Source organism: Chamaea fasciata, unplaced genomic scaffold (assembly GCF_029207755.1).
Source record: "Chamaea fasciata isolate MVZ Bird 193981 ecotype frontalis unplaced genomic scaffold, bChaFas1.0.hap1 SCAF_14, whole genome shotgun sequence".
Classification (NCBI taxonomy): domain Eukaryota; kingdom Metazoa; phylum Chordata; class Aves; order Passeriformes; family Sylviidae; genus Chamaea; species Chamaea fasciata.
The window spans coordinates 8,779,092-8,805,423 of NW_027094099.1; the positions used below are offsets into that span (position 1 = coordinate 8,779,092).

Here is a 26,332-nt window from a genome sequence, read left to right on the forward strand (position 1 = left end):
TTACTGCTTGGTTCTCTTCAGGGCCAGCTATTTCTGTCCATGTCTCTGAGAAGGTTTCTCTAGCACAAATCAGATCCCATGTTCAGTATGATGTGCAGCTCTGTGGCACAGGCACCGTATCATTAACATGTCAGAAGTGGTCACTCCCATGAGAGTTTCTTGCACATTAACATTCTTGTCTTTATGTAATGAAGTTGGCAGTGATGAAGCAAAGAATATTGTGTCCTGCCATGATGTGATTCATAAAATTAATCTGACAGCAATGTTTTACCAGCAGGAAGGCTCAAAGCACCACTTAAGGAGATTGCTTTAAATTTTGATTTTAAGGTAGTTGTCAAGTTTCTCTTTGTGCCAGTATTTCATTGCTTTCAGTATAATTGCCATGTGAGTTGTTTGCAAATCCTGAGCTCTTTCAGCCAAAACAGTTTGCCTTTTCTGGAAATCAGGACAGGAGAATAAATGCTTGCTGTTAAAACGTTCTGGTAGGTTCCAGCATCCCCATGTTTAGGACAGGGCTGTGAAATCTGTCAGGAATGTGTGTTCCATCTACTTTTAACCACATCAAGCTAAACTGGGTTGAATATATGATGGAAAATGTGCAAGAAGGTCCTTGGAAGAGTGAGATTCTGGCTTGTTGTATCTGCTCTTTTGCTGCTGATTTGTGCTTGTGATACAACAGAGGTGGTAGGATAAATAAATCAAAAGGAAACAAAAAGGGCAGTAATCACAGATTTTAATCCACAAGTGTGATAATACATAATATATTTAAGGTGACCTGAACATTGCCCATATTTTTGCAATGTTGTTACATACCAAGCTACAAGTACAAAAGTAAACAATGAATATACAGGATATGCAAGTATGAGAAATACTTGAAAACATATCTTTCCTTAAGGCTACTCAGATTATTTTTAAATAAAACAACAGATGTTCAGCTGGTGTGTTTAGAATACCAGAATCTGAATATTGATACTTGAAACACACAAAAAGTCACAAATACAGGATATCCCTTTCCTTTAGACATCTTGAATGTTGAATAATCTTTTTCTGGCTTTAAAAGAAGAATTTAAATTTGTTTGCCACAAATGAAACACACAAAATCTGACATATGCACTGGGACAGGAGCGTTTGATACAAGAAATACTGTTCAAAAGCATCAGTTGACAAGTACATGCCTGGAAGAAATGCAGGTAATGATGCAGGTAAATATGGCTCTGCAACTGGCTGAACTTGCAACCCCAAATGTTGCTGTTATATTTCTGTTGTTGCAAAGGAGTTCTCCATCTTCATTGTGACTAAATCTACTTTTAATGGTCAAAGGAAATACATGGGGGAAATTTACGCCATAAAAACTGTTCTGCCAATGTCTCATTTTTACTGTGCTTCAAATGAGTTCTCCTGGGAACAGGTAAAAATTCATCTAGGACAACCCAAGTGAGTACATGACCTGGGTATGTGTATTCTCAACTGTATAAAGGTATGACAGTAAAAACTGTTGTTGCAAGACATAAAATGTAGTTACTCTGGGGTGAGGAAAGGCAGAAGGATAAGAATTTTGAACAGTTTTTTCTCTATACCATAGTATTCAAGAATTTATTTAAATGAGAAACATTTTTTTCTTATCCTAAAGTAATGAGTGATCAACATGTAAACTTCTCATAGAGAGAAATGGCTTTCAAATATGTTTTCTTGTCTTTGTCAACTTTCAGACACATGCATCTCTCTATCATAGCATACATGATATGGAAGGTATTACCCCCAGATGATGGCACTGTCTGCTCTCTGTGTCAGCTGAAAGGACAGGGTTCCTGAAACTGTAGTGTCAGGAAATAGAGATGAGTCTGGAGGATAAGATGGAGAGGACAAGGAGAGGAGAGATTTCTGAACATGTGTTTTTCACTCTGGATCAGTCTGCACCTACCCAGGCTCTGCAAGTGGCAGCCAGAGCATCCACTCTGCTTCTCACTCCCTGTGTCCAACCACGACTGTACAAAGCCCACTCTTTCTTGGCAAAATGATTTCTGCTTGAAGACATCACTATATTTTTTTTCAAAAAACCCCAGAAAATTCACTGAAAACATTCTGAACGAAAACTCACTCCAGAAACTCACCAGAGTCACTAAGGCTGTTCTCTTTTGACTACTGTGGATATGCTACGCTTGGAGGCACTGCACGAATAGTGGATGGGGTTCCTTTGTATCCCACCTCTGATTTACTGTAGGCACAAATGTCATGGGTACATTAAACCAAAAGGCTGAATATTTTCAGGATCAGGGGTGTAAATGTTGGTGTCTCAGGCGTGCTGCTCCTCACAAGGGCCATTTCAAAATCTTCACGAAGAGGATTTTGTTCTGTCAGGCAGAAGAGTAAGAGCAGCACAACCTTCAGTCTGAACTCACCTGATGTTATCCAATACACAAGCCCTGAGAGTGGGGGAACTGCTGTACTACTTCACCTATCTTTGAGCTTGAACCACTGAGCTGCTTTTCAAATTAAAATGAAACCTTCTTTCTGTTGTTAGCACGTATAAAACTAAACTGATGAATCTGTTTCTTCATAGAGCAGATCTTTAGATTTTCTTCTGCTTCTGTTTGTATGATTTGTTACTCTTTTTAGGTTTATATTCCATGTAAAATCAGAGATGTTTTCTTATATTGATTTCTGATCCATTTGAAAGGAGTGAACCTAATCCATTACAGCCCTACTTTCTGTCAAATCTTTTTCAGTTAGAGTGGAAATAATAAAAATATACGCACCAAGGGCCTTGGGGGGTAAATTCCATGCACTGCTCTTGCCTTCATCTGTCTATTTTTACATAGCCATGCATCTGAGTTTACTTTCTGTTCACATGTTCAGCCTTGAACACAAAGCTAGCGAGATCATGGTGAATAGCAGTCTGTGTCTGAACAATACACATCAGCAGCCTTGTTCACTTCAGCTCCTTGAAAAAGACTGAATTATCTGAGCAAAACATAAAAATCCATAGCTTTCTGATTTAAGTTCTCCACTTCATCATGAGCCTGGTGAGCACCTTCTGGGCCCTGCTGGGGACTGCAGTAAGACTGATGGGAAGGAAGCTTGCTTGCCTACCATGGCTTAGGAAGGGTGGCCAGTTCTAGAGAGAAGTTTTTGGTTGGTTTTTTGCCTCTGAGCGCAGTTTCAAAGAACCTTCTCATCGAGCAGTTTGTTGATGCCGTTGCAGATCTTTTTGAGGTAGGGCCGGCAATCCCCATCCAGGCTGTAGAGGGCGGACAGGAACTCCACGTCCGCGAAGTGGTTGAAGACGTGGTTGATGCGCCCGTGGGACCGCGCAGTCAGGTGCCGCCCCACCAGTTCGTGCACCAGGTCCTTGCACTCGTTCAGCAGTTCTGCGAGCACATTCCTGTCAAAAGTGTACTCCACCTCGTAGAAGCTGACAATTGTCATGGCAGTTTGGTTCAGCTTCTTCCTGAACTTGTCTACGATCTCCAGCTCTTCCTGGTTGAACTGATTATTTCGATAGAGGATCCCGATTTTTATTGCCACTTTGATCAGGTCTTTCATGATTTTATGGGCTTCCTTTTTGTTTCTGGTGTGTTCCTTCGTTACTTTGTATAGCTCATCGAAGATTTCACTGCTTGTGTCATCGATTAGCATGTTAGCCATGGTTTTGGTGGCCATTTTACTCAGGATCTTTTTCTGAGCTTGCAGTGCAAGATTCTTGGAGCTGAAATAATCAGGACCTGGTTTGGGATAGAAAAATGGGGAGATGTTAATTTTTTTTGGTGAATTATTTTTGCAATCAGTTAAGACAAGTAGTGCCTGCATGCTTAACTGAGACCTCGCACGTGTCACTGACCAGAACAGTCACAGCTGCAGGAACATTCCCAACACACTATTGCCAGGTATCCTTGAGGTTCCACACATTCATGTTTCAGGTCTCACTGTCACTGAGGGCTTTTGCTTGCAAATAAAGAACAGAATATTCTGGCAGGGGATCTATATGCTGATTCTGTGAAAGTCTTTTAATTTTGTGGTTCAGTATGAAAGCTTTCTTGGCAGAGAGATCGGATGAGATGTTGTGGTTGAAATAATACATGAAGTATCAGAGACTTCAAAAGGAGATAGTGACAAGCAATATATGAACCTCCAGAGTTACACTCTGATCATTGGGAGGCACTGTTGCTCCATGGTTAGGCTAAGCAGATTCACAAGCACGGATCTATTTTGCCTTAATCTCTAGTATCAATGCCTTCCCCTTTTGTTACCAATTTGCAAAATTATAGAATACGACTTTTATAAAATGTTGGTGCTTCAGTGCATGTGGTTCCTGCCAGACAAAAATCTGAGCTATTTGCTCTATATTTATCAAACAAATACTTTGGATTTTTTATCTTTTACTCATATCTGCACGTTTCACTCAGCAGAGCACCTGAACACATGGCTACTGCTGGGCTTTATCCCATGAGCTTCTGTAATTCTTGGTCGAGATTAATTCAACCTTCCTCTCTTCTTCACAGTAATGTTGGCTTCTAACTGACCCTCTGTGGAAAAAGCAAAGGAAATATGGATTTGAAATAATTATCCAGGTTAATTCTGGGGCAGCAAAGCCTCTGTTGGATCAAAGGACACTATCATTGCAGCCAGGTGCTGATGAGGGTGTGTGTCTGGGAAGGACAGCCAGTGAGCTCGGAGTGATGGTAGAGTGGCCTCCGCTCCCAGACATCTTCCTTGCCTTTCCCTCACATCTCCCCTCAGTCTGTGCTCCTGCAAAGGAGGTGCCTGTGTGTCTCTGCCAGCTGGGGACCTCGCTCCGCTCACTGGGACACCAGAGCCTTGGCTGCTCCCAGGGGCATGGAGGTAACCATGTCCTTCACCAGCTGCTGGGAAATCAAACCACTAAGAGATTAAAGATGACAATAAAAATCAAATCTTCCAGTACTTATTTGATTGTGGAGCCTGAATGAGTCTTGAAGCTGGTGGGGTGAGCTCCAAGGCCCTTTCCAGCCTTCAGCACATGAGTGTTGTCACTTCCCCTGTGCTCCTTACACGCTCATGCCAGGAAAAAGGGGTGCTGGCTGCCAGTGCTCACTTGGAGTAAGTAACACTGAATTTAGAGTCCTCTTTTTAATCCTGATTTTCAAGTTGGCTGGAATACTAAAGTTGTCATCTTTGTGTGCCACAGCTGTACTGCTGAGCAATGTTAAAGAGTAACATTTAATTTCAACTGAACCACCACCTGGAAAAAATAATTCAATGTGCTTAAAAGAATTGCCTGTCATTTGGAGAGAAAATTGTGGGGCTGAGCTGCTGTCTGGAGGAAATAGGAAAAACTGTGATTTAATCTAGAAATGATAAAACCAGGATGAAAGCATTCTTTCACTTAGCAGTACGTGGGTATATAAATAGTATCCGTGATGAGCAATTATGTGCATTTGACACACTGAAATGGTAGATTGTTAGTGTCTGTTTCTGTAGTAACTGCTTGCTATTAATCAAGTGGATGTAGTTGATCAGTACCTGGTTCGATCAAAAACTGAAAATAATTGCAGTAGATATTTAGAATATTAATTTTATTGAAGTTCATGCCACTTCAGTCTCGTGTTCCTTTGCCCAGGTGAGAGCCCAGGTGAATCCTGTCATGCCTGGCCCTGCTGCAGGGACAGCTCAGCAGAGCTGCTGCAATTCTGTGGCTCGAAGCAAAGCTAGCAGTTGGGGTGAGCAAAACATCCCATCCCCATCACACACACTGGGGGGCTCTGGGACCAGCAGAGCCACCAGCACCTTAAATACAGACACATGCAGCTGCCCTCCACCTGGGTGATCTCTGAGACAAGGCTGGATGCTGAATTACCACATAAAAGCTTCTAATGAACTTTTCAGAAGGGAGGGTTGTCCAGCACAGAAAAAACAAGTGTGATATATGTCTGTGTGGCCAAAGTCCTGTCTCTTTATCCACAAAACTAAGCAGTGTGACCTACAAACACGGGTCTCTTTGCTGAGACACCCCCGGGTTTGGTCGCTCAGACAATGATCCCACAGCTCCCGGTGAAAGCTGCAGGCTGTGAAAGGGGCAGCACAGCTGGAAACCATCAGGCCAAGTTTAACAGAATGTTGAGGCTGGAATGCTTTTCCATGGAGAGCCCCAAGTGCGGGATCTACTATTCAACAGCATGAGACTGAGCTCCTCCTCATCTTTCTAAGAGCAAACCAAAGAAATGTGTTATTGCATTGCTGCTGTGGCTCCCTCCCCACTTTGTGCTCTTGCCTCTCCATCCTATCCTTCCATGGCATCTGCAGCCCCCCAGCCACGCCAGCCCCCAGAAACCAGGCAGTCCCAAATCCCTCGTGCTCCTTTCCCCTGGCTCCCGGGGCTGCTCTCTGCACTGCACGCTCTGTAGGAGCTGGTAGTGAGTTTCCCCACGGTGGCTGCCGTGTGCTCCATCCCAGTCAGCTGTAGCAGGCCAAAGAGGTTCCAGAGTGCACGGGCAGAGCCTGGCGGGACACAGATTGTTGTGTACTGTGGTGTCTGTTAAATACAGAAGCTTCAGCCGCTGCCATGGTCCCTCCACCCTGTCAGGAAACTGCAGACAGGCTCAGGAGGAGGCGAAGGGCAGCATTCCACCTGCCCCAGCAGGCTGCCGGCCTGGGCCCTGGGATGGGCACTCTGCAGAGCCTCAGCTCTGCCTGCACTGCCTCAGCTCCTGCTGCTGGGCTCAGACAATGTCTGTGGGATGGGGAGGAGGCAGACAGCAGCCATCAGCCCACTTGTGCCTCCAGACAGCGGCGGGGGGGCTCCTCACAAAGGGCTGAGCTCGGCTTTGCTTTGATTCAGGGTGTGTGCAGCTTAGCAGCAGCGTGTGCTGGAGAGCGAGAGAAGCTGTTTGGATTGTTTGGATTCCTGCCTCCAAAATCACACTGTGCTCAGACACCCAGGTGACGCCTTGCCTTTCAAGGATCACAAGTGGTTAGCCACATGATTACATTCAGGCTTTCGTGGGGACAGCATGTTTACCGTGGCAGCCTTTTCTTACTGCAGCACGTTGCTCACTACACAAAACACATCTTCACCTCCTACATACAGCAATTCTATTTTCTGCTTTCTTTCATACAGCAAAACAAATCAGCAACGACATTATAGATGCTATTAGCTTTCAGGAACATTTCACCAAGGCTAAAAATGAAAAACCACCCTCAAAGCGTACTGCTTTGTTGGGTAGCGATTATCTTCCATTATAGAAAATCTGACATCTTAGTTTTTACAAAAGAAAGGGCCAGTTCTGCTTCAGATCTGTTTTCACCTTCTCTGTGTCATCTAGAGAGCTGTGTATGATAAAAGCTGTTTTAAAAGCTCCCTGTGATGGGGTTGATGCCACAGCAATCGTCCATCCCTGTGGAAGTGCAGCTCCCCAGCCCTGTGTTTCCCCCTGTGGTGCCCATGGAGGGGTGCTGAGTTCCCAGCCCTGGGCAGGATTGGGGAGAGGCTCCCTGTGCCCGGGGAGTGCCGTGGTCAGGGCAGGACACCCCTCCCCACCCGTGACCACCCAGCTCCTGGCACGCAGTGCTGAGCATGACAAAGATGCCTCACATCCCTAAACTTAATAACACGATTGCTTAATAACAGAGTTGCTTAATAACAGAAGTGCAGAAAAAGTTTGGCAACTCCAGCGAGCGGATGTAAGAGTTTTATATTTTAGGAGTTTTTGAGACCAAAATGCAAGAACATCTGTAATATTCTCCAAATATTTTGATTGCAGATGGCTGTACCAAGTACAAAATGGTCAGAATGAAATGCTCAGCAATGCTATTTTTATGTAAATCCGCATTCAGCCGCTCTGTACAAAACATGGCAAATCCAGTCAACCAGAAGATGCTCCCACTATGGTGAGGAGGGAGAATGGTCAACATTTGCTGGAAGCAATTATGAGGATATGGAAACCAGCCTCCTGAGCAATGAATCCATTTCCCTCCCAGTTAGCCACTTAGTCAAAGCCGTAATACCATTTTGCAGCCAGGGTATTTTCTCCCCTGGCTAATGGCTGAAAGTTGAGTTGAAGTGAACTCTGGAGGGAGTGGGGCTTAACCACAAAAATGGAGAGAGGAGGAGTTGATCTGAAGGGTTTTGTGGACATTGTCCAGTGCCTTTTTAATTGTATCAGCAGGCTGGCTGGAATTTCACCTGATACTGGGAGCTGTTACCCCAGTGCCTGCTGCAGCTTGTCCTGGGTGATCAGCTACCTCAGCCATTGGCTTCACCTGCTCCAAAGTGAGACACACATGGAGCCTTTGCCTGAAATTCCACTTCACTGAGTGTAACTCCAGCTCCCAGCAGGTGAGGAGGTTGTGTTTTCCAGCCAAGGAATGCACGTGGTGGACCTACTGAGTAGGCTTGAGAGCATCCTGGAGAGGTGAGTGGAGCTGTTTTGAATTAAAGGTCTGAGCTAAAATCATGAAGAGGCTGCAGGTCTGAAGAGGGTTCCCTCAGCTTGGCAGGAATGGGAGGTGATGGAAACCAGAAAAGGTCCCCTGCATCTGTCCCCCAGCTGTACTGGAAGCAAGCAAGGGGCTGAGTCTTAACTGAACAAGATGGAAATGCATAAGAAAGTAAAGCTGATGAAGAGGCTGAAATATTTTTAATACCCCTGAATCTTCACTTTTAAAATGCAGCACAGCTTCTGCAGCAAAAGACAGGCTTTAAGGAGTCAGCAGTGCTGCTGCAAACGTGGGCATCCCTCCAGCTGCTAACAGTTGCTCAGGCTTGTGGGAGATGGACCAAGCCAAGGGTCAGGCACGCCCTCAGAGTCTGCCACAGTCTGAGATAGCTGGGTTGTGAACATTGCTGTAGCAAAGTGCTGTTTTAATGACTTGTGTGACCCAATTTGAATGCACCTGTGTACTTTAACTTACTGACATACTTGCCACTCAGCCTGGAGAATCTGGGAATGGCCACGAGGCAGTTGGATTGTAAAGCTCTTGAAGTGGATATCTGAATGGTTAATCCAGCCTTGCTGCTGGTGTTGATAATTTGCTGTGTTGCAGCTTGTTGCAGCTTGTTTCTTTATAACCTAAAGATTTGCCTGTAATGGCTCCTTTTCTTGACATAAATAGAAAAAAATCTAGTTGCTTAATTTCCATCATTCAGGAAAATGTTAGAGGAAATGAGCTGCAAATGTGTATGTTTTATTTATCCATCAAGTCTCACTTGCATGTTACAGGACTGATTAGAAATCTGAACTGCAGGACTTTGGATTTCAAAGTAGCTTTAAAAGCAGACAGCAAAAAGGTCCAGTAAAGCCACTTGTCCTGTAGTGTTTTAGTCCTAAGCAGCCCAGGCACGAGATCTGAGTGTGTGTATTACTCTTGGACAGCTACAGGATCACTGCAGAAAAAACATTCAGTGTTTCCAGTAACTTTAAGCCAAGAAATCCAGTAGAGCAGATGGAATACATCAGCTTTCAGGGAGGGCCAATTTAAACACGTGTAGGCACCAGGGGCCCAGTGCTCAAACTTTAACACTTCTAAATTGTTACTGTGAGCATAAAAGGGTTGCTCATATCCGCAGTGGAACAGTAGGTTACAGACTGATAATTATATGATCCTGGGAGAATGTACCAGTACCCAAACGTCTGAAAGCAGAACTTGGACATGCTGGCAATGGCAGCAACAGCCCTGTGCGGAGGAAATATGACTGAATGGAAAAGAAGACTGTTTTTCCTTTTAGTGCTTTAGATGAACAGCAACTATGCCACAAAAAAAGCTCTGTCTGGGAACCTGGGGACTGGAGATTCCAATGGATAGTCTTATTTCGGTTGCTGACTTGTATCTGGCATTTACTTTTCCAGTACTGTATTGTTGCTGCCTACTGGAGTTGTCTTTCAATACCTGGAGGAGGTGGTGGAAGGCTGGGGGGCCCCTTCTGTAAAGAGAAGAAGAGCAGTGCAGAGCGAAACTGCTCTCCTCTGGGTAATGCCTCCAGGAGCCTGGCCAGGGGAGAGGAGCTCAGCTGCAGTTTCCATCAGCTCTGATGGGCTTGCCAAAAAAAGGTCTGGCTGAGTTTTGCTCCTGCTGCCCCTGGTAGCTGGCTGGAAACTGATCTGCACTGCCGTGCTCCTCTCCTGGGTCTGAAAGCAGTAGCTGGCAAGTGCTGTGTGGATGACAGCACTGTCCCAGAGCTGAGCCTGGCTCACAGGGTGGAAACCCTCCCAGGCACTCCCTTGAATATATGGCACAGCTGACATCACGCTGGGATTTTGTATGGCTGCTACGTGACATTACAAATGAGACATTACGCTTGGTCATATCCTGCAAACTCACATCCAGCTTGTGGGAGAGGAAACCACTCCCTGCCAGAGGGGCTCAGTAAGGATCATCTCTGCCATTGTGTCCCACAAACCAAAGGGCCAGACCAGGCAGCAGCTGCTTTGGTCAGGACCCAGCCCTGGTCCAGCCTGCCAGGGACCAGCTGGGCACATGCAAGCAGCAGACACCTCTCTGAAAGTGGCCACTAAAGCTTTTAATTTCATTAACCTGATAACGTAAATCAGAACCAAAGCCTAAACCAGGGTGCAGCTCCCAGAATGGTATCTTTGTGGGGTGACTTTCAAGAGTTCATTTTCAACTTTGCACCTTGTATTTCGTGGCACAGGGGGAAGCTCTACCAAGGCAGCAAACACATCTGGTTAGCTCCTGGCAGCTGGCAATGAGTGTAAGTGATGCTTACGGAGCTTGCACAGCACCCTGAGGTACAGAGTGTGAGGAAGGCTCTGCTCTTAAGTGAACTGCTCAGGAGTTAAAGTCTGTCTGCCAGGAATGACAGTAAAACACTGGGGTGTTTGGGTTTCTAAGCTTTACTGTATAACTAAAAGAGGTTTTGATAAACTGACCACTGTTTTTTATAAACAGGTTTAAAGTCTTTTGATGTCAGTTTATGTTCATGGCAAAATACACTGAAGAGAGTGAACACCCCTATCCCAGAAAAAGCTTGCTTAGCTCTGCCTGACACTGCCAGACAGAAAGGTTCCCCACTGTCAGCAGAGTTTTGACAAGGGAAGATTGGTTACTACCCTTTGCAAGGACCTGTTCGTGTATTTTGAGACAGGTGTTTACGGCTATTTAATGTGGGGTTTTTTTAAAATGCTAGTTTTACTCTAAAAGGCTTCTTTTGACCAAAGAGGCATGGTGGCATACCCAAAACAGTACAGCCAGATCGTATTTAAGCATGGATAATTGACCAACCCCAGCAGCCCATGCCTTGCTGGCACTCAGGGACATCTTTAATTGGCCAGGAGTTTTTTGCCTTCGAATTGTCTTAAGGTGGGTTTTTTTTTTTTTTTTGGTTCCCCCCCCACCCCCAATGCAGGCTCCACAGAAAATCCTGGGCAGGAACTATTGAAGAATTTAACTTCAGTCTCTGAAACATTTCGTGTTTCATGTCCTTTGCCTTTTCCACGATTACCACATTTATTACACTGTCCTTTCTAGAAGACACAGCAGGGAAAAAAGAAGCTATCATGGGGACTGTGTGGCAAAAATACCCAATTAGTCAAATAATTATTATCTCTATAGGAAAATTATGCTTGTTTAAATGTCTGGCCATGTAATTTTCACAACAGGATCATAATGAGTTCTTTGGTGTGTGCTAAGGGGTTGTTTATTGCTTAGAAGGGACAGAGGCTCTTGGGGAATATCAGGCATATAATGAATGATAAACAATTATCTTGTTAAGGAATGAAGGCTTGTAGGCTTCTTTGAAAGGATTCAACCATCATGTTCTTCCACACTAAAGTAACAGTTACCCAGGAAAAAAAGGATTTTCTTGCCAAAGTATCGTTTGTCACAGAGACTTAAAAGCCATGTGAAACCTTTGAAGGTCTTGCAGCTGTCCTGTTTTATCCAGATGCAATTATTGTAGCAGCTTCTCTTTGTCAATGATCTGTAGAACTTGCTTGCAGTGGTTCCAAACTGGTAGAGTTGTTCTGAGCAAACACTTGAAGAGCTGTTTGAACATCGTGACACTTGCACAGGTCTTGGGTGCTTTCAGTCCAGTTTCATGAATGACTTGAATCCTTGATCAGGCTGTGTATGGTTTTCATGTATTCTTTTATCCTCTCCTCTGGCAGGGTGAGGGAGAGAGGAAGGCTGTGGAGGCATCTGTGCTTTTGTGGGCTTGGTGCTTGGCAGTTACCACAGGCACCACTCCTGGTTAACGGGAGGGTCACATTTCCCTGTGCTTCTGCAGCTCAAATGCTTTCTATTCCTTCCAAAGAAGTCTCTTTAGCATGCAGGAGCTGCTTGTTCCCAGTAGGAACAAAATAATATGCTGTTAGTAAAGCAAGGCCCGTCAATATCAGCCCTAAATATTAAACAAGGCCTCCGTGCAATCTGTGTGCTTTAAATAGTTAAAGTGCAGCTAAAAAACAGGCTTTTGGGCACTGCTTCACCAATTTCTATTTTTTTCCCTACACATTTCTCATCCTCTCAGGAAGAAAATTTTGAGGGTTTATTTTTGTGCCTTCAAATTGCTTGCTGTTGCACTACACCGCTCTTTCTCCGGAGATAAAACGTCCTTGCCTTCTACACAGAATAATTCTATTTTTGACTCTAATATATTAAGAATGACATGAAAAGTAACCATGTCTGTGCTCTAGGGATGTACAAACTTCCATGAGAAAGCAAGCAATTGGGACCCCAAGGGTGGCTGGTCCGAAGATGCTGTGAAACTGAGATGGCATTTCTCTGTAGCTTAACGTGAGCCTGAAAGAAAATGGGAAGGGGGAAGTATTTCTGCTAAACCAGGTCAAGGTGAACGAACTCCAAAGAACCCACACTAGGATGCAGCTGCAGCAGGTGTCCAGCTGCTGCTGACCAAGTGGCTGTGTGAGCTGAGCTCTGCCATGTCCAGAGGGAGAGGGTGGGGCAGCAGCTCTGTCCCTGCAGAGCTATCCCAGACAAGAGAAACACAACTGTAATTCACTCCTGTTGGGTGGGTTTTGTCTTGGGCTTAAAAACAGGCAAAACCCCTGACAACAGCACTGTGTCTTCTCTGCTTGCAGTGCTTCGAGTGCACAGACAAAGTGTGAGTGCTGGGCTGAGTAACACCTAACAAGGGCAGGGGAGTGCGGGGGAAAGACAGGCTGTTGAAGCTTGGAATCAGTTAATGGCATCTGTGTATCTGGCAAAAGAAGGAGATACTTTTTTATGGACACTGTGTGCTATTGTTTTCCTAATTTGGTACTTGGTTGCTTGACCACTTGGTTTTGAATTAAGAAGGTGATGGATGGAAGGGGAATAAACCAATGCCAGACATCAGGTGCAGCTGGAAAAACATACAGTCGGTCCCTAAATAAAAACACCAGAGGAGCTGTTGATTTCCACATTTAATTCCAGTCATGCTTCCAAACTCTGTTTATACCAGAGAACAAAGTCAAATGAGGGGAAGGTGAAGAGGACAATAATGGCAAGAAATGTCTGACAGCAACTCACTCTCCTAAGTCAGGAGCAGACACTGTAGACTGATCACAACATGTTTAAAACTATTAATGAAAGAAGGTTTCCTTAACCTTTTGCATAGACTATTTATTGACTAATTTTTATTCTCTGTGTGTGTGTTTTGGGGGAGTCAATTAAAAAAATATTTTGAAGATGCTGATTAGTGCTCACAGCTCTGGAAGATGGGGCTTACAGGTTATAACCCACTTGGAGCTGCTTTTTGACAGTGCACAGGGAGGCACAGCTGTGGTCATCTCACAGCTGGAAGGGTAGGACTGTGAGTGTCACCAATCAAACAAAGGATGTCAAACCTGCTTCAACATGAGAGCCTGGTAGGGGCATAAGGGAACTTCAAGTGACCCTTATCCTATGGACTGATGTTCCTTAGCAGATTAAACAAAATAACCCCAACAAAAACCCCAAACCCCAACCTCCCCCTGAACAAAACAAACAGAAGCCCTTAACCAAACAGAAAATCCCACTCAAAACTCCAACCCAAAACTATTGCTAGAAAAGGCTCCGCAGGTGTGTATGTCTGTTACTAAAGAAATAATTTTCTGAACCCTTGCCTTAGTTATTCTGTCTATGTCACAGAATCATTACTTACAAGGTATGTGGGTGCAGTTGTCACTGTATTTATAATGGTTTTCACTCCCTCCACGAATGCAGAGGACTGCATTTGTAAAGGCATCTAATTTATCACTGACTGCAGTCCAAAATTTTAGTTCCTATTCTGAGAATGTGCAGGAGGTAAAAAAGGACATAAAACAAATCTGGAAGAGTTGCTGCAACTTGTGAAGTCATTTGGGGTAAAGAAAATGCTCTGGATTAATTCATGGCTCCCACTGCCAGTGACCCTCCTCGTGCCTCCCAGAGCATCCCTTGCTCCCTCTGCCCCAGGGCTGTGTCCCACTGCAGGGTGGGACAGCAGCAGCATTTCTGAGCCAGGTGCTGAACTCTTGCACTTGCAGCAGATTTCAGGTGCAGATCCCAGCTCCAGAATGGCAGTGAGGGGTTCACTGCTGCTTGAAGCAGTTTTGTTCCATCCAGCCCCAATTAGTTGTTGATGGTGCTGCAGCTTTATGAGCCCAGCACAATACCAGATGGGAATGCTGCTTGTGAAAGTTAATAAAAGACCTAAGGGTGCCCTTCCTTTCTGAGCAAGAGCTGCTGATAGCATCAGTTTCCAAATGATGCCTGCTCTGGTTTCTTTTAACTCATTTGAAGTTTCTAGTGGTGGTGTTTTTTTTTTTACAATTTCCTTACAGACTTCTAACAGACAATCCCATTGTGGCCTTGCTGAAACAAACCCTGCTTGCTGTTTGATCATAACCACCAGGACTTTGCAGAATCCACCTATAGTCAGTTAGTTCAACGTTATAGTTATAAATGAACTAGTGGTGTTACAAGTTTAAAAGAGAAAATTTATTTTTAAATGTCATTGGCTTCTCCTTGCTGACAAGCAAAGAGTAAATTCCTTTTCCTTGTAGTTTTCTTCAACAGAGAGGAGATTAAGCTCGTCCTATACTGAAACAGCTGCCCACGTATGAGCACTGGAGCTCTGCACACCTTTACAAGAAAATCTGACCTCAACCTGTCAATATCCTTGACGCAGGGTGAAACTAATGCCTTGTTTTCTGTCTGAAAGTGCTCAAAAAGTATTTGTTAACAACAGCAAAGCTGAAACTGAAAAGACAGATGATGTGAATACTTAGAAGAAGAGTTTGCTGTTCAGTGCTGTTCCCCAAAGGGGACAACAAAACTAGAAGAGACTTCATTTACTTATTGTTTTGAACAATGCTTTACTGTTTGCCTGGTTATTCAAAAGAAAAGACATTTTTACAGTTGCAGAACATTAGGCTGTGTAGAATCCTTGAGTAACTTTATTTTCCTTTTTATTTTTTTCTTTTTTTTTCCTTTTTCTTCTTCTTTCCCCTGTCCCTAGAGAAGGATTAGTTTCTGGGGAGATGGCCAACCCAGATTCTGAATGGAAAACTCCTGACCAAAGGAAAAATTAATGCTGGTCAATGCAGCTGGGATTCATCACATTCTTCATCTCTAACAAGTTTTTGTGCATCTGATTTGGGATTTATTGATAGGAACACGTTGCCTTATGCGTCAGATGTGATCTATAACCGCGTTTTCCTTTAAAATGAAGCCTGATTTGGACTTTAATACATCCTTTGGGTGATCTGCTCTGCACTGCTTGTCTACAGTGTCAGGTCAAGCATCTGATCAAGATGCAAAAAACACTAGGAACGAATATGTGATGAATTCCATCCCTGTGGAAAAAGAGACACAGGTTAATATATCTACCTATTCCACATGAGCCAGACCACCTGCTGTATTCTCTAAACTTGCCCTGTGCAATCCTGCCATAAGGAATGACCACTGTGGAAAACTTAAGTCTAGGCTAATGAAAGCTGAGCCTTACAGTACAAGTAAAAGAAAGATTATTTCCTTTGGAAGGACAGAAAACTCAGGAAGGTAGAATTGTAGGTCAATTCTGTTCCGCCTTGGTTCAAAATCTGCATGAATATTATCTGCCAAAACTTACAGTGTCTTAGTGTCTTACACCAATGAAAGAAAAAAATCCTGAATTTATACTGGGAAAAAAGAAGAGGACAAACCTGACTACTGATGATGGTTTCCTTGTTGGGTTTAAACTAAATTGGTAAGCATGGCATCAGCACCTTCACAGTGAGATAATTGACCCACGCAGCATAAATAACCTGACAGGCAGAGCTCCTGCAGAGGATAAACACTAATGAAGATAATCTGGTTTTGTACTTTTATCTTGTTCATTGTGTGTATAGATATTGCAAAGCACATCATGCCAGGAGGGAAATACTGATAGCAGGGATGCTTTGCTGTCATCAGTCTCTAATAACACTGTAACAGCAGTGGCTGTAACCACCCATGGTGCTGAAGTTCACTTGGAGTACAACTCTTTATTTCAGGAAAGCAGAAATGGAGAAGATGCTGGAAAAGTACTGAAATGGTCAAGACAGTTCTTAGGAGGTCTGTTTTATTATTCTGAGGCATGTGAGTAACAGCAATGTGTTGTGTGGGGGTTTATATATATATATATATATATGCACATGTATCCTCATTATATAACACTGCAGCTCCAAGGAGTCAGGATTGAATTTGCATAGGAAAAACCAAAAATCACTGCCTTTGCATTACCTACAGAAAAGCCTGACAGGACAAGCCTCAACAACAAACACAGATAAACAGAATGTGTCATCCCTGATGGTTTCAGTTCTGTGAAATCTCTGGGTACACCCACACTGAGCTGATTTGTGGTGATGCCTACACATGTACTGAGAGCATCCAGCTGGGGCGATGCAAAATGTAACCTCTGACTGCAGCAGCAACATCAGCCTCTGGAGAGAGTCTCCACAAGAACTGGCCCAGGCTGATGCTAAGAGAAGGAAATGCAGCACAGCCCACAGGCTATTACCATCCCAGCTGCCAGCAGAGCTGCGGCCTTTGGCTGGGGCTGCTGGGGATGGAATACCAGCCGGTCCCAGGGCTCCCAGGGAACGCTGTGCTCACCAGCAGAAACTCAGCCCACCCAAACGACTCACACTTCTGAAGGGAGTTTGGTCAATGTGGCCCTTTCCTGATCTCCAGCATGTATTTTTAGAGCATCTGCGGTACCTGCTGCAAAAGCAGAGGCACTGGTCTGTTACTTCTCCTTCTGGAGCCATTCTAAGCATTGGCAGCTTCTTGAGGCTGACCTAGAAAGTTTCCAAAGGTGAGTTTAGATCCATGTTATCTCTCCTGGAATTGACATGGTATTCAAAGACTGAACACCCTGTGGAACTTTCTCACCTAGACCAGCAGCCACCTGAGGGAAAACGCTGCTTACTTTCCTCTTGCTGCTTTGTAGCACTTGGTAAATCCTTCTTTCCTAGAGAATTAATCTTGCATTTCTTAGTCCTGCCTGAGTTTTCAGTGTTCTTTCTGCCTGAAGAAATGTGACAAAATCCACTTCTTGCTTCGCTCTCATCAGTCCTGTAGGAAAAAACCTGGATTTTGCCTGATCCTATGCTTCCCATTCAACATTTTATACAACAAAGAAAAGTGTTAATTCCTTTCATGAAGAGGGGTTTGAGCAGTTCTGGCATGGACTGCTGCAGGTGGGCAATCCCCAGAGAGGACTTTGTCAGGCAGGGATGGGCCAGATTGCTTGGAGCCCAGTTCTCATAATCGGTGCAATTCCCTATAGTGAGGGGGTCTAACAACCCCCATCAGACACCTGTCTTGAGAAATAAGATTCCTATGCTCCTGCTTTTGTAGGGTTTGGATTTTCCTGCACCAAGGTCTTTCTGTAGTTCCTGCTTGTGCTCCTGCTGTTGCCATAGCATAACTCAGAGACACTCACATCTGAGTACGCAAGGAATGAGCAGAAAGCAGAGAGCCTTTGATCAAATGAGACATTTCTATGCTTTTAAATGGAGACAGGAGCCTTAAAAAGGAATGAGTGTATATGTGTTGTTCATTACTATTATTTCATAAACCAAAATAATCTTGAGATTATTTCTGGTTATAAGTATTAAACTATGGGTTTGCACCAGAAAGCCTAGAGTGATAATCCAATGTTTGTGATCTGAATGTAGGTATTGCTCATAGGGAATAAACTGCTGGCAGGAGCACTTCAATAAACTCTATCATCAAGCTGAATGATACTTTAAAATAATTGTTTAACTTTTACTAACAGTCATTATTAATTTAATGAAGTTTCCTAGGATGCTTTAAACCAGAAGAGAGGATGTTTGCAGTCCTCTGCATAGAGACATCAGACATTGTACATTCAACAGAAAAGGTCTGGAAGAGGAGCCCTTTTGTTTATTCTTATTTCCTTTTAACCAATGCTAATCTGAGCTGCTAGTCTCATGCTGTTAAACCCTACACTTCAGTGTAGCTGAAGCTTCCCTTGGCAAATAACTGAGCAGCAATTTAACCCAGTGGGCCTCACCTTAGTGAGCTGGGTTTGCTGCCAAGGAGAGCTGGCCTGCTTTTCTTTTTTAGTTTTTTTTCTTTTTCCTTTTCCCCACCCAAATCTATTCAAATAGTTTCTTTTGCAGCAATCCCTTCTCTTCCTCTGGGCCTGATGCTGTTGCTGAGATCCCTTTGGCACAGAGCTCTTCAGATCTGCCTTTGCCCATCTGCATTTCTTCAGCTTCTGGCAGCCTTGGTACCTCCCTGCCCACAGGTCTCTCCAGGTTTGTTTCAGGAGCAGCACTTCCCCATCACTCAGCTGTCTGTCCTTTCTCCAAGCCTAAAGCCAGAAGATGGTTTGCCGCTTTGCAATATTTTTCCCCCAAATATCAAATACTCTCATGCTTACAAAGAAAGCACATGCAGAAGCTTTGCCCTTTTGGCTTGCTTAACGACCAGTGCAAAATATGTCTGTGATAAAATTGCATTTTCTTATGGCAAATGGGCTCCCCAGCGAGCCTCTCAGACTCACTCCCCACTGTGTGAGCTCTCATTACCCAGTGGTGGTAGTGTAATGTTGCTTCACTGGACATTTATTTGACTTTAATATACACTGAAATTGCTTGTGGAAAGCTTTGATCAAAGAAGTAAAACTTCTGATCCCAGAACTCTGTCTCTTATCTAGAGAGAGATAGCCTATAAATACAAGCAGCATGTTGGAGACTGCAAGATTTCTGACAAATGGGAAGAGTGGGGTAAAAACAAGCAAGTCAGCTGTCATTGTGTGTGTTCTGCTCCCATGTTCATGCTCGTGGCTGGCTGATGCATTTTCTTCTTGGAACTCACACAAAGGATCCATCCTAAGACAGCAGCTGAAGAGATATTTGTATCCAGTGCCTTTTGGTTAAGTGAGACCATTAATGCTCTGAACTCAAGTCTGCAAATGTGATGATTTGCCATGATTTATTCAGGGCACCCTGAGTTTCTTAATTAAGATGGTTATAATAATGATATTGCTTTGTAAACTGGTCAAATGGAACCTGATCAATCTCGTTAACAATCTGATGGGTATGGTTTGTAAAATTCTAGAGATGCTTGACAATTGCACAGCAATTTGCTTTATTCCAGAATAACACTCAGTCCAACACTATAAAAAGAATGTAGCATATTTCAATATTCTAAAAGTGTACACTTGGATGTCTTAGTTTGGGCATTCCTGTAATGGCTTCTTCTAATACAATTTAATTGCTTTCCTATTTTAGATTTACCCATAAAAGGTCTTTATTTTATAATCTATGAAACAATATGCATTTGGAGGCAGCTTTTCCCCTTTCACTTTCTTTCCAAAGAGAAATTTACAAAAATGGAAATATTTCTTACCATAAGATGTTGTGGTAAGAAAAAGTTATCAGCTCAGATAAGGTACAGAAAACAAAATATTTAAAGAAAACACTTGCATTTTTTTCTTCACAAAGGTGGAAAAAATATTGCCTCATGGAGGAGCATTTGCTGTATGGGGATCTGCCTCTGAAATAGCTGGAGACCTCAAAGGTTGCATAGAAGCAATATTTAGGACTCCATTCTACTTTTTTTTTTTTTTTGGCATAGATAGAATTCTTTTGCTATATTCAGAGTTTCATGAAAGAAATGGTCTAAACTGGCCACGTAAAATGATGATGTCATGTATGATGACACAGAGCTCCCTTCTTCCATGATGTGCTTGGGTTTGACTCCAACCATTTCTCACCCAAAACTGACTAAATCTCCAGAAGTTCCTCTTTTCTTCAAGAAATTCTTTTAGGAATTTAGGAATTCTTTACGGGGGAACTCACTATTTAAAGGGGACATATCCCTATCAACCATTATGTATTTTTGTGTGCACTTCATCACTTTTCTCAGAATGTGTTTTTGTACCAGATATTTGGTGTTATTGTTCTGATTTCCCACCTCTACCAGAGCATAACCCTGTATTGCATAGTGGCTCTAGTCTGAATTGATGCCCTGAATTTAAAGACCATGTCTGTCTCATATTCAGGCTCTCGTCCTCCTCACTGGGGACTGAATCAGCAAATGAAGGACTATATTTTGATTTCTCTTAGTTATGTTTATTTTTCACTATGACAACTTCTCAGAGAACAAGCTGAAATCTTACTGTCTGCTCTTGCCTCATTCCTCCTTTTTTTTTTTCTCACCACAAAATAATAGAAATCATCTGGAGTATGGGGATATAATTTATTTATGTCAATGGCCAAACTTAGGAGTGACTTTTAATAGCATTATATTTGCTTCAGAAGTGAAAAGACCACAGGCATAGGTCAGTAAGGTAGTAAATGAAAAAAAAAAAACAGCTTCAGAGATAGGAATTGAGAAATGTGTGCAGTGGATGCTTTAAAGCCCCTGGAGTTTTGAAATACAATAGGCTAATTCCACCGAACTCTAATGATTTGTAAGATCTCTGAACGTCTTAGTTCTATGTCATTTCTTGGCTGTCATTTTTATCACATAGGCTAGTTAATGCATTTTGGTTAAATATGGGCAACTATAATCACACTCGGTTCTTCCAGTCCTGCTTGTGCAATCTTTCCCCCTTTCTTTGTTGTACAAGGAAAATGGACTTTCATCTTCAAAGCTTTACGTGGGACCTTTAAAAGATTCCATGAAAAGAGTTTCCACCGATTCCTTGCAGAGTTCGCAACGTCACATTGCAGCACTCTCATGAATGAGCTCCAGAGAGTAAAGCTGCTGGGTCTGCTTTCCCTAATTGAGATGTGCAGAAATGAACTGAACACTCCAAGTATTGGTGGCACAAAGTCACCCTTTTGAGGTCCTATGACAGACTGCACGGGGTTGGTAACACCAGCAAAGCCACCCCCACGTAAAAATAAGTAAAAAAATATAAAATCCTTCTCCTTTGATCAGCTGCCATAAGGAGCCTTTTCTCCTCAGTCAGCCCTGTCTAACCCACTGGAGTGGGAAGAAGTGAATGAAAAGACGTTTCATTCTCCAGTGCCAGAGCACAGCTCCAAGAACAGAGCTTTTCAGCAGTACCCTGATTAGAATGGCTCCGGGCTCAGGGGACTCCCTGTTGCCAGCCTTGGCACCTTGCTGATTTTCAGCACTATTTGTTACTTTTTTTAAACCCAAAGCCAGTTGAAACTAATGAAAACACGCTTCTTTAACAGCCAGGGATTTCGCAGCCAAGCGCTGCTTAAACTTACTAATGTAAATAGCTTTGTCATTTTATAGGGTATGTTCTGAGTTAAATGAGCAGACCTTACTGGGAAATTGAATTAAAAATATTGATTTTCCCCCTTCCTCATATCTTTCCAAATATGCCTAAATTTTTGCCAGTTCTAAGGTGACCCTGTTCATGCAATCTAATGTTTAATAGCTATATTGAATAATATCCCAAAGATGAGTCAGAGCATGGCTGAAATTTGCACTGAAGTCATAGAAAAACATAACCTCTGAATCAAAAATAATTTGTGGTCTTTCCTATATCCTCTGTCCCAAGGTACAGAATCAGCCTCTGAAATGATTTGCTTTTCTTTAAAATAAGCTAAATCCTCTGCTCTAACACCAGCACAGTTCCACCTGCACTGGCAAACTGGTCCAGTTCTACACCCAATGGGGGAGCCTCCCCTCATCAGATTCGTTTTTAATAGGTTAACTGAAGAACAATAACCACTCTGCATCTAATGAGACTTAGGACAAGTACTATGGCTTTATCTGCTTATGCAGTTGAGAACAGGGAAAATCACAAGTTATGGGCTGTCTCTAGCATTCATATAAACTGGAATTATTCAGCTATTTTGACAGAAAATGTTGGCTGGCTGAAATACTGTTGGAAGTGCATGTATTTTTTCTGAAATTCCTAGTAATTTCCTGTCAATCTCCCAGGTTTTCAGCTCGATTTTGGCAGAAAAAGTGAATTGTTCCCCCATGCAATAAGGAATCCAGCTCAGTGCTCCTATTCAGACTAAGAGAGCTGATACTGACCTTGGTCATGTAGACTTGCTGTTCTTTTGGAAAAAAGTCCCAAATAAAACCATCAAAACAAACCAAAAACCCCAGCAAATGTATATATATCTATACCTATACATAGATATAGCTATATATAGAGAGATATATATATGCATAGATATGTTACACACATTCTTTTTTTTTTTTTTTCAGGAATTTTTTCATTCTCAATGACAAGACAGCACCACTAGATTTTGCAGCGCAAAGACTGCCTTTTAATCAAATGTAATTTTGCATATACTTATGTAGATCTCCCTAAGGATAATTTCATCTCTGTGACACCATAGGGCTGGTAATACTAATTGTTTCAGCACATTATTATTATTTCAGTTGTTATTGTTACCCGCTGTCCAAAGCCTTTGTCATTTCATAGGACAGCAAATGCATTTATTGTGATATCCTACTTCTAAAATATACAACAGAAAAATTATTGTTATCATAAAATGTTCTAAATGTCTGAAGCATGAAAGGAACAACCCTATTTCTCACATGCATTGAAGGGTTAAATCACATACTTTGGGAGCACTGTCACTTATTAAAAAATTATTTACGAGTTGAATTGTATCACTTCTAAATATATAGAGTTGGGATGGCTTCCAGCAATTACTAAAGAAGCCAGCCAAGTGATGCTTTCCAATTAAATCAGGCTGAATTGTTTGTGTTTTTGTTTTTGTTTTTGTTTTTTAACTTCTCAGTGTCCTGTGTTCTTGCTTCTGCTTTTTCATGATTCAAAGAGACAGTGTATTAACCTCGTGCAATGAAGTCTCACACGTCTCCTCTTTGGTCTCCTTTCATGTGCTGGTGAGCAGTAAGAGTCTCTGCAGGTACTCACTACATGAAAGGTGTCTTTCTTGTCCATATAAGTGCTGCTGCTGGTGGTGCCTCAGTCCTTGCTTTTATTTAGAACCAGCTGTTATACAAAGCTTCAAAGCCTGTAACTTCTGATGGCTTATTTATATTTGTAATGTTCAATCTTTGATAACGACTGTGTTAGAAAACCTGAGTAAAGAATGCAGAGCTGAAAGCATCGACTTCCATGGCTGTGCCTGTGCAGTGCAGGTTATACAAAGAGACAGATGAAAGCCCACGATGTCTAATTTATTAGCTGGGAAATAAAGGACAAATTAATTAAAAAGAAAAATGCTGAACAACAACAACAACAAATCACTAAGCCCTAAAGTACTCCCCTTCCTCCTTGTATTGGCTGAAGCTCAGATGTTTACAGGGAGGCCATGCACCACTACTCATGTGTGGTATCGCACTGGTACCAGCTCTTGATAGAGGAAAAATCCCCCAATTCTCCCCAGGTTTATTTCCCGGGTGAAGCATATTATAGAAAGTTACCTCTTTTTATCTAGGCTGAGTCCCAGACTTCAGATCTGGAGGACATTCCCAAACCACACCAGCCCATGAACTTTTCCCAAAATGTCTGAGAAAAAGGAAATTATGAAAACCTAGTGAAGTCTTTATAAGCCTAAATTCACTGTAAGCACTCTGAACTGAAAAAAACGTTACGTAATCTGCAAAATTAAATAGAACACTGAAAACACTGCAGTATACTATTGAGTGCTTATTCCTTGGGAGTGCTTATTCCTTTCCATAGCTGGCTATAGTCATCGTTGCTGCAGAGTTCACTTTGTTCTATGTTGAAGAAATATGTCAGCTCCAGAGTACAGAGGGCTGCCTTTATTGCTGGGATTGGAAGTTTGCCACTCAAAGATCTAATCAGAATTGTTTATTTTTTTTCAGAGCTCTGGAGTAGATAACAAACTCATTTGGGTGTCTGGCATATTTATTTAGCTCTGTTACAGGTTCATCTACTCACCCATGATCATTTACAAGATTTAAGTAAAGGTTTCTCCTCGATTAGTTCTGGAAAATGAAAACAGCTTGTGTAACTTGGAAAAATGATCTAAAATGATGGAAATTATTCTTGGATGAGGAAGACAGAAATAGCCCAACACAAGCGCATTCTGCAGTTGAAACAGTTCAAACAACAGCCTATTTTGTGCTGTGCCTTTTACTGATTCATTTCTAGGGTTGTTCTCTGAAAAGAATCTACAGTTAGTGGGGCTGAAGTGCTGCTTTCTGTCAAGTGGAAACTGAGTGGCTGTTCCACAGCCTTTTCCCAAAAGCTTCCTTTGAAAGCTGAAACACTGGAGCACAGAGATGTGCCAGAGCCTGCCAGTGGGAATGCAGGAATGCAGTCCTTGCCCAATGTCTGTAGGTCCTGCCAGCTCCTCCCTTTCTGCTGTGACACTTCAGATGCTGCTGGTGGCTACTGCTGCCCATGCCATACCCAGGGGCTTCAGCCAGAGGATTTGGGAAGCCAAATCTGTTTGTCACATGTCTGCATCTCCACCAGCCTTTCCAAGGGCATCCCAGAAACCATGTGAGCAGTCCTGCAGGTAGAGCAGGGCTTGACACACACTCTCCTTCCCACAGAGTGGAATGGCCCTGCCACGCTGCCTGGCCATTAAGGGATTGGCACTTACAGACCTGTCTACTGTTTTCAGTAAAGATTTCTTTGGGTTGGTTTCAGGACCCCAAGTGCTCTGGGCACAGAAGTACCACCTACATTGATGCTGCAACCATCTCTGTGTGGGAGACCATACAATGGCAGTTCTAGCTGAGAATGTCTTCTGCTGACAGAATTCAGGTAGTGAGTGATGTGGCCTGGGCAGAATATCCCTACTTTTCTGTTACGTTGCACAGCCAGAACACCAGGCACCCCAGGGGAATGCAGTCCTGAGGAGCAAGCCAGAAGAGACATGGTCTGTGAGGCATCAGCCAAAGAGCACGCACAAGACTGTGGATGAGTTTGTCCTTATTGAAGTTGAGCTACTCCAACCCATGGTTGTTTTTACTCACAGACTAGTCCCACTTAAAAAATGTAAAGCCACTCTGGTAGGCCTGGGTAGGGCTGTCAGTCCCTCAAGTAACATCCCTTACAATCAAATGATGCATTAGATTTGGGAATCGGCAACAAAACTCACCATCCCGCTGAGTTACAGTGAGCTACACTTCCACAGTGACATTCAAAAAGTAATGAAGTACTTCAAACACAACGGCCTTAAACAGACTTCTGTGGAATGTCCACCGTGCTTCTGATAACTGTATTCTCACAAGCCAGCAAGCTTCTGTGAAACTCTTACCAGACATGATCCACCATGGATGATCTTTCATTGCTAGAATTGAAGATTTTCTAAATACTGGATTATCTGAGGACAACAGGATATATAAAGAATCCCTGTAGAGCTCTTCAAATTGCTGAAGACCAACACAAGCCCTTAGCAAGATACATTCTTTAGATCTTTACTTGAAGTGTATCTTATGGGTGTCTTTTTTACCCATATGAATTTTACAGTCTGAACTGGGATCAACAGATGAAGGAGTGGCAGAAAGGGAAGTTTTTTCCCAATTCCACCCCCAGTTCTGCTCAGTTCATTCGTTTCATTATGTGCTCCTGGCTGCACAGTGGATCCTCCTCTCCTGCGTCAGGCTGCATCCTCCCCTGCTTTAACCTCTTTCTGCCCCAGTGACAACAGCTGCTTGTCCAGCTCATGTCCAAAATAGAGCTGGGCTGCTCCAAAAATTACCATAGCTTCTCCTCTGGGGCACAGCCAATGTGGCCTCACTCAAACTATTTATTTACAATACATCTTAAAAGCCCTCTGACATCCCAATCAGTAGTAAGATGAAATAAACATTGATTTCTTACAAGATGTATGAATCTTTCTACCATCAGGGAGAGGAAGGAAAATAGAAGCTTTAGAGACAATCAAAGCAATAACTTTTGAATCCTAGTCTGGAAATAGCAACACACACAAAAATAGACATATTTTTAACACATAAAGATCTAAACCATATTTTCTACCTTTTTGTAATTTGA

The 26,332-nt window shown here is 42.9% G+C and overlaps 1 protein-coding gene and 1 long non-coding RNA gene across 4 annotated transcripts in view; one reads left to right on the top strand and one right to left on the bottom strand.

Moving 5' to 3' along the window:
* Positions 1 to 715: 715 nt before the first annotated feature.
* TNFAIP8L3 (TNF alpha induced protein 8 like 3) overlaps positions 716 to 26,332 on the bottom strand; it is a 43,757-nt gene continuing 18,140 nt past the window's right edge. Inside the window, exon 2 of the mRNA XM_066196477.1 lies at positions 716 to 3,722. Coding sequence (XP_066052574.1) covers positions 3,160 to 3,722 — 563 coding nt within the window. The 3' untranslated portion in view covers positions 716 to 3,159. The remainder of the gene's footprint in view (positions 3,723 to 26,332) is intronic.
* Positions 8,248 to 23,647, top strand: LOC136296969 (uncharacterized). Of its 3 annotated transcripts, none has more exons than XR_010723042.1 (3): positions 8,248 to 8,387; positions 16,428 to 16,512; positions 22,594 to 23,647. It is a non-coding gene; the product is annotated as an uncharacterized lncRNA (long non-coding RNA). The 3 variants fall into 3 exon arrangements; XR_010723044.1 differs by having other exon boundaries at positions 16,428 to 16,488; XR_010723043.1 differs by lacking the exon at positions 8,248 to 8,387 and adding an exon at positions 15,364 to 16,141.